Source organism: Manacus vitellinus, unplaced genomic scaffold, assembly GCF_001715985.3.
Source record: "Manacus vitellinus isolate BGI_N305 unplaced genomic scaffold, ASM171598v3 scaffold_23_pilon, whole genome shotgun sequence".
Classification (NCBI taxonomy): domain Eukaryota; kingdom Metazoa; phylum Chordata; class Aves; order Passeriformes; family Pipridae; genus Manacus; species Manacus vitellinus.
In genome coordinates this window covers 1,052,260-1,061,118 of record NW_021939718.1, presented here as the reverse complement: position 1 = coordinate 1,061,118, position 8,859 = coordinate 1,052,260, and the positions used below count along the sequence as shown (strand labels likewise).

Below are 8,859 nucleotides of genomic sequence, written 5' to 3'. Positions count from 1 at the left end.
GCAATTGATCCAAAAGGTGATTTACAACTCAGTTATTTTGTGTCTTGTTGTTGTTTTTATTTTTAAGAAGTCAGTTTCTGGAAGACTTAACTTTACAGATTTTAACTTAAGTCAGATTTAAGTTTCTTACAGAGCAGTTACCCTGTTTATCCAGAGCTGATGTGATGATGCATTTCCAGTTGTGTTGAACTTTGGAAAAAAAAAGTAAAGATCCCTGCATCCTGGAGAAAGCCATGTCAGCTGATCTTTGTAGTTTACCAGGACCAGGAGTCCTACAATCTTGGAAAAAGACCTACTGCATCTTCTGATAAAAAGTGCTGCATGAAATAAGCTATGTCATACATTTGTAAAAACATTCCAGGCTCTTGATTAGAATGTAATACAGTCCAGTTAAAGAGCTGTCCCTTTATGTTTTTCCAAGGACTACTTATCCTAAGGTAAATCAAGGGGACAGTAAGCCACAGGTATTCCAACACTGTAAAGGCCCAAAGCCTGGGACAAAGATCTCTTCATCTGTGCCACCATATAACAAAAAGCATCAGTTAACCACAGACCTCTGTATCCTTACATCAACAGACAGAGACCTTCCTGACCTAGTCAGACCACAGCCAAAGTTAATTTCACTTCTACACCAATGGCAATTTAATACCCATCAGTTCAGGTATGTGCAGTAAATGAGGCTTATGTTGCATCATCACAATAGCTAACTTAACGTGCTTTGATGAATCTGTAAGAAATGGAAGGATAAAGTATTAGAACTGTTGAGATTTCAGGAACAGAATGATGGGGGAAGAAGCAAACTAGTAAATAAGCTTGCAGCAAAAAAGCTGACACATTATATACCAAGTTTCATACCTTACAGTAAACATCTGTCTTCATGTGCCAAAGCTCTCTTGTCTGGACTAGAGTAAATCCTTTTAAAGTTTTAACCCTAGAAGCTGTATCACTTTAGCCACCAAGAAGTATTTTGCAATGCGGTTTTTCATATAGCATTACCTAGAACTGGTACCTCAGTATTTATATTTGTGTTATTGGCATATTGTCTTCGTGAAATGAACTATTACTGTAAAAGATCTTTGAAAACAAGGGTTATGTGAACCACTAAGTTCATGCCTGTTTGTAATCTCTTTTCTAGTGCAGAGACTATGAGTAGGCTCACTATCTCCACAGCTGCCCCTCTGAACAAAGGGTTCAAGAGCCACAGGTTCACATACCTAACTGTATACCATTTTCGCTCAAGCTTTGGCCTGCCTTCAATTTCAATATAATACAAGTTAGCCAATTCATGTTCATACACTTGGCATGCCAGTGAAGACTATCTGTGCCAAGAATAGATGGGGCCTTACTCTCAGAACCTGATAAAGCACTTTGAAATAACTCAATAGTAAGGAAACATTTACTTTACCAGATTTTTTTATACTATATATATATATATATATATATATATATATACCTATATACTTAGTCAAGACAATGGAAAGCTTACAATAGTTGTGTAAAGGATACTGATTATTTTTCCACTTCTCTCTTTATAAGTTATAATCAAGTTAGTTAATCTTGGGTTTTAGTAATGAATAGTATTTTGAGCAGGGCAATGGAGTTTTGCTCCACAAGGTAAACACAACAAAAAAAATTATAGGCACCATCTCAGTTTTTATTTAAAAGTATTCTGAGTACACAAGTAACTCCTTCTTTCTGTATGAAGAGTCCAGAGTTGTTGTTTTTTGTTTTGTTTTGATTGTTGTTGGTTTGGTGGGGGAGGGGAGAAAAAGAGGGGAAAACCAAGGTTGATCATGAAACTCCATGTGAAACATTCAAGAACAGATGAAATACACTACTATGTAAAGAAAACGTCTGAAGCTGCAACTTGTCTATTTTGCTGCAATTTGCTATCAGGCATTAAATCTCATTTGAAGTTTTCTAGGAGATTTCAGGAAGAAGTGTTTGAGGTTCATGGGCACAAGACCATTAGCATATGGTCCTGAATTGAGATTGGCTGAAGGGGGAAAAAAAAATTCATGTTAGAGCAAGGTGCCACACTTCTGCACTTCTTTCATTCCTACACACAGCTGACCAGATGAGAATGCAGTCCAGTCAGTTTTCAGCAGCATATCACAGAAGAATGTGAAGTTTCAGGACGACTCTCTCAACTGGACTGTGTTGAAGCACTGTGTCACACACAGAGAAAACAAATTATCCTACTGCCTACATTGAAAAGTACTGTAGAAGGGGTTGACCACAGGCACAAGAATTAAAGATTCTGGCTTAAGTATTTGCTACTGCCTCTGTAGAAGTCACTTGTAAAAAAGGAACTTCATAGTGGCAACTAATTATGGAATGATTGGGTTCTAAAAAAAAAATCTTACTCTATAAGAAAGAGAAAAATATGAGAACAGCATTTTAATTGACAACTGTAAACCTGATATTAAAAAGTGAAGAGTACTATGAATTCTGTAAATATTTTCATATGTTTAAAAGTTAAGATATCCCCATATGCCCATTTCTGGGCTGTAAAACGCACAGTGAGACTCCTTGTGTGTTAGTTCAAACTACATTTTTTCACCTCATCATTAATTAAAAAACATATGTCTATCAAAATAGAAAAAAGTGCAAAGCTTCAGAGATGATTTTATAGCTTAATTTGTATCCCAGTCTTGCAAACTGCCTGTCTTAGGCATATTCAGAGATTACATGATCCCCAGAAATATCCCTGTGGTAGAACACTACCCATGAGGGCAAGTCATACATCAGTACTCGTTTCCTCTGCGTTCCACGTACATTTCGCATTCTGTGGTTTCCCCTTTGCCTAACACTATGTTATGTGTCTACCAATAAGTTACATGTGGTACTCTGTTGTTAATGCTGAAAGTCTCCTTGATTATCAACATTGATAACATTCGCTGGATTTATTCCATTTTCTATTTGTTTCTGATGCGATACTGCTGTGACAAACAAATGGGAAGATTCCATTGTAGAATGGTGACTGACATCTGCTTTCACCAGAACTTCGTAATACAGGAGATAAAAAACTGGAGTTACTATGCCAATGATCAACATAATCACTACCGCTGTCCACCATCCTATACCCCAGTCTGCTCCGTAGTAAGGATCCTTGCTTTTTTTAGTTTTACCATCAGTTTCAAAACAAACCTGTTGGGCTGCTAAAGCAGAAACAACTTCATTAAGATTCTCTTTCTTTGTATCATTACACTTCACTATTTCTTCTATATCTCGATCCACTTCTTTTAAGAAGTTGCCAGCAGTCTCATTAGCAGAGAATTTATCAGAAAGTGACGTTTCCTGCACTTCTGGGGAATAGAGAGCAGGCCGAAGGACTTGTCTTCCTTTTGGGGAGACATGCGTTTCAGTCAATACACTAAACTTTTTCACCGGAATTTTAACAGACCTCAGGGCAAAGAAATCTTGATCGTTGATAAGATTGTTAACTCTCTTGATATCTGCAACCTAAAAATAGGAACAACAGTTAAAACATTGCAGCCCCATTGAAACACAACTCTCTTAATAGTACCATACCCTTCAGAAATATAAGTCTTTCCTATGGAAACAAAGGCAAGACCTTTATTTTGCTTTACTTTTTTTTTTTTTTAAACCAGATACCCATTCAAACAGTATGAAGTGAAAGAGGTCAAAGACCAAATCTGAACAACATTACAGCAAGAAGTAAATTAATTATGAGGTAACAAACCTTGTCACTTCATATAAGAAGACTGAAAGTCACTTCACACATATGTGTTTACGTAATGTATGTTCATCCATCGCTTGGTAACTATCTCTGTGAAATGAATGAGATTTAACCTCTGTTTTCAAACGACGTAACTTACTGAGTTTCTAATTAAATTGAAAACTTCTGAATTAGGAATATTACAAATTAGTGAGTTTCCAATTTATCTAGCCACAGCTGTGTTTTTCGCTGCTTCTGAGGGCTAAGACAGAAATCAAGCATAACTTAAAAGTATCATCCACCCTACCCAAGTCAGCTCTCCCCTTTCCCTATCCTTGCTCAAAATGAATCTCATTTTGCTCTCAGTAAGTTCAGATTTTAAGTCTAATGTGAAAAATACTCTGCAGGGATTTAAGTGCCCTTGGATAATCATTGGCTTTCACTCTGAGATAGGAACTCCCTCACCACAGAGGGCACAGCCACAAACCTCACTGTAATGAAGTACTTCCAACCCAGTGCTTTTCTGCAACACCTGCAAAGCACGCAGGAATTGTGCCCATTTTAAGATGCACTGTACCCAAGTTCACATCAATCAACTTAATAACATGAATAAGTTTTTCAGGTCCTATAACAAGGTATTTGTTTTGTGTCCCATGTGGAATAAATTGGATTAGCATAAAAAAATGCCAAATGCAGCATTTACCCAGTGGTTAGTGATCCCACCACAACGCAAGTTATACTTTTTGCCTAAAACTCCAGGATCGCTCTTCCACATTCTCCTGAATTTCCAAGAAAGAGCGCAACTCAGTTATCTCATTTTTTATTGAAGCCTGATCTAGTAAACGTGCCCCAAATACTTAATTGCAGTGGGTTCTGAAGCCAAGAACTGGGTAATGAGGCTAAGGTCTGCCATGATTAGGAAATAGTTATGTCAAGACTTTAGTACCTAAGCTCACAACAGGAGGCCCCCAATTCTGTTTCTGCCTGAAAAATTAGACAACAGCAAGAGTTCTGTAAAATATGGATTCTGAATGTGACCTCTTGGCCCATGCACACTTAGCAGTCAATCCCACCAAAACACACCACTGATTTTGTGTTAAAACTGAAAAAGCGAGCCATGACAGATGCCACCGCCTTAATTAGTACTGGCCAGCCAAAATTACTGGGTAGGCAAGGCATTGAGCGGACTAAGGTAAGAACTGAGCTAGAAGCAGTGAGCACCAAGACGGGCGTACAGGGGCAGAACGTTCCCAACGGTACAAGAAGTTCAAGCTTAAAATATTCAGGCAATTTAGCAGAACTCAGAATAAGACTACAGAGGGTTTTCCCCCTACTATCATGGAATTAGGGCTCCACACAAACCTTTAAGTGGTTCAGCAACTACCCCCCTCAGCACCAGTCTAACAGCGAGGATGGCACTGAAGTGACGACCTTTGACTGTAACGTGTGGTCTCTCAGAGCGCCACAAGCAAAGCCACGCACTTGTTTCGTGCGCTTTCAGTAGCTTTCGGGGTTAAAGCCCACGGAACCGGAACGCTGCTGCCACACTGACACCCTGACGTCAGTTTCCACTCCTGAGGCCCGCGGCGTCCCCACGGCCCTTACCGAGCAGCAAAACTGCAGCGCGATCGCGTTCAGCGTGTCCCCTTCCCGGATGTCCCTCGTCAGCAGCACGATGTCATCCAGCCTGTCCCTGGACGTGCTCCGCCGGACCTTCTCCCTGCCCCGCGGCCGCAGCTCCGACACCTCACCCTCTTCCTCCGGGCCCTCGCTCTCGGCGCTCACCACGGGGTACAGGTGACCGCTGGCGGGCGGCTGCGCCACGGCGGGTCTGCGGGCCTTTGTCTGCCCGCACCTCCTGCTTGGCCAACTCCCGCAGGCGGCCCTACAACGCACCGCGGGGCGTGGCATCCTACTCTTCAGCCGAGCCCAACTCTTCCGGCGGCTGCGGCGGCTCTCTCCTCGCTCCTCTTCGTCCCGCCCATCGCCCGCCGGCTTCTGGGAGGGGGAAGGGGCAGAGGGAGGACATCTTAGTGGCCCCGCCTGCCCCCTCTTGCCTGCATGGCCCCTTGCCCGTTATGGCCGCCTGCGCAGCCATCGTCCGCAGCTGCCGCCCCCTTCCCCGCCCTCTGCGGGGAGGCCGGCGCAGCGGGAATGTCAGCGCCGGCGGGATCGTCCCTGTGCGGGCAAGACGGGCTACAGCATTGCAGCTTTCCCGGGACGACTTGGTCCTGCCCGCCCGTGTGTCCCGGTCCTCGCGCACGTGTGTCCCGGTCCCTTCTGCGCTCCGTGGTGGTCCCGGTCCTGCCTTGTTCCCGTACGTGTCCCGCCGTCCTGGCGGCCCGTGATGTCTCCGGTCCTTTGCCGCCCGTGTGTTCTCCGGCTCTGCGTACCGTGTGTCCAGTTGCCCTTCTCTGCCGCCCGTTGTGTCCCGGTCCCTGCGCCGGGTGTTCCCGGCCCTGCCGCTCCGTGTGGTCTCCTTGTGCCCTGCCGGCTCCCGTGTTGGTCCGCGGCCCTGCCCGCCGCCTGTGTCCCGGTCCTGCCGCCCGTTTGTGTCCCGTGTCCTGCCTGCCCGTTGTGTTCCCGGTCCCTTTGCTGCCCGTGGATTTCGCGGCCCCGCCGCTGGGCCGCCCGGCGCTGGAGGCCGGGGCGCTGTTCTGGGAGGCGCTTCACCTCCACTTCCACTCGAGCCGCCCCTGTGCGAGTTCAGCCATGGGGTTTTCTTTTCGCTTTTGCTGATCCTCTTTGTGAAGAAATGGAGGCTGCTCGGGTACGAAGCTCCCGTGTATTTGGGCCAGTAAGAGACCCCTTTTTGCTTGTTAAGTATTCGCAGCTCCTCTGCACATCCTGTACCTGCTAGTCCTGCACTGCTGCGCCCTCAGAAGTTGCCGGGCAGTTTCCTTTTATGCCCCCACACCTGTCCCCTCAGGACTGGTCCTGCAGAGCTACAGGTGTGCAGCCCACGTTGATGTATGTTTCTAACGAGAGAAACCGTAAATTGAGCCCTGTAGGTATTTCAGCTTTCCTCCCCTAGTAAAGTAATTTTCACTCTAAAGGACTGTCAGCAGCTGTTGGGGTGCTGAGGCAATACACAGACTTCCTAGTCTTAACTAGTAAATTTAACCCAGTGTGGGTTTCTCCTGACGCAGTCTTAGAAGGAAGTTTTTGATTACAGCAGGAGCAAGTACAATATTTCTTACAAAACCTGACAGCTCTAAGGCTAGGCTAAATACGTTGTAACAAATGATCGCATTGTTGCTGAAGACAAATGCATTTGTAAGTCTGATTCCTGTAAAGATTAAATCTAATTTTAAAGTAATTTTAAATAATGTTTTTTTTTCTTTTTGTTTTTGAGCTTTGTTATATGATGTTTCCAGGCTTTCCTGAACAGCCAAGGTGGCTAGAAATGTGTTTGAGCTTTGAAAACTAGATGACTTGAGTCTGAGGGACATAAACATAAGAGCTAACAATTGTGTAGCTCTATTGAGTGTCACCTTCACACCCACAGAAGCTTGATTGGAGCCACGTTTCCAGACATTGTAAAATAAGCTATCAAGGTGCAGTGTTTTCTTGTGTCTTGCCCTATTTTAAATGGTAAATATATATATATATGTATATACACATACATATATCTATAGCTACCTTAAAATAGTGTTCTATTGTGAATGAGGGATGGATCAGTTAAAATGAAAATGTGATTAAAAATGTGATTTAATGTGATTCAATGTGATTAAAAATTCCTAAGGCTTTTTCTAGCTAAATAGCATCTACAAGAAAAGCAATACCTTTTGCATAAATGTTCTCAAGAGCATAGAATTTCTGTGTTGTAAGAGAAGGGTGCCTGAAAGAATATAAATATTCTCAGGTACAGAAGTCAGCAGTAAGCCTAAAATAATGATCTGGCCATTTCAAGGAAGTCTGCCCAGATCACTGCCCTTTGTGGAGAACCATGGAATAGTACTAATGTTTAAACAGGATTTCCTACCTGGAGGAAGTTGGACCTTCCTAATTTTCAGGCTTTCTTATTCTGCATTTGTTAAAATATTGCAGTAGATGCCAAGTGTAATTAGAATTTCCTCAAACCAAAGTTTCTTACGAGTCAAGAGACAATTTCCAAACCATTTAGTAACCTAACTAGGGATATTTTCTTGGCACTTGGCCCTACGTAACATTTTCCTTGTTGAGTGTCTTAGATGTAATTAATGGTGAGCAGCGTGGTGTCTTCTTGAAGGGCAATTTCTTTTCTTCTCTCATAGCATCTTCCCAATCAAAGCCTACTCAGCAATAAGCTTCCTATTTTTATCATGGGTCAGATGCACAGCTTGTGCTGATTAGCATAGCTGCACTGAAGGCTTAGATACAGCCTCACTCCAACAAAGACAAGCTTAAATAGTTAGATTACATGACAAATGTGTGAACATACTTGTAGAAGTCCCAGAATGATTTTATGTCTTTATGCAAGTAGAATGAATCTTCCACCAACTGTATTTCCAGAAAGAGCAATACTTAAGATGACAAAATTGAATGAATTCCCAATAAACCCTGAGTTTTCTCATGGGATCTCAAGTTGAAGAAAATTAATTTTAACCTAGTGAGTCAGGATTCCATCTATAAAGAGGTCTAAGGCCACATCTGGCAAGGGATATCTGCAGCAAGAAGCAGTTTTGTTTTGTTTTTTAAAGAAAGCTTTCAGTAATAGAAGTGAAGTGACTGTAGTTGTCTGTAGCTGGGAAACTGATGACTCAGACCCTATTCATGCTGTTGAAAGACTGTTTTATGAGACCCGTCAGAGTGGTGGGTGGACCTGGAGAGGAGTTGTTTGAAGGCAGACTTCATATGCAGTGATGTTTGCAGTGGTGTCTAATGATTGTCCCATCATACGCCACTAATGGCATATCCTTTTGGAGGTTTTCTTCAATCTTTGAGAGGTGAGGCTACAGAAAAGATCAGGACAGGGAATTTCACCATTTCTATTATCTAAAAAGGTGTACTATCAGGTCAAAAAAGAACTGCTGAAGCAGCACTCTGCCTTAGAGGGCGAAAGAAAGTATTGGAGTTTGCTTTGACCCTGCTACACCCCTGTGTGTTACCATTTGTAACTAGTGACATTTTCCCATCAATAACAAAAGGGTATATTCCAAACTTGATGAACAAGACTGGAGCTGCCATGAATGCTA

At 42.9% G+C, this 8,859-nt stretch overlaps 1 protein-coding gene across 1 annotated transcript; it reads right to left on the bottom strand.

The window, feature by feature from the left end:
- Positions 1-2,385: 2,385 nt before the first annotated feature.
- On the bottom strand, positions 2,386-5,593 carry LYSMD3 (LysM domain containing 3). Its single transcript, XM_029959925.1, has 2 exons — positions 5,288-5,593; positions 2,386-3,465 (listed from the first exon to the last, which is right to left on the bottom strand). Exons 1-2 carry the CDS (start codon positions 5,591-5,593, stop codon positions 2,857-2,859), a joined length of 915 nt encoding a protein of 304 aa, XP_029815785.1. The 3' UTR covers positions 2,386-2,856.
- Between the last annotated feature and the right edge of the window lie 3,266 nt (positions 5,594-8,859).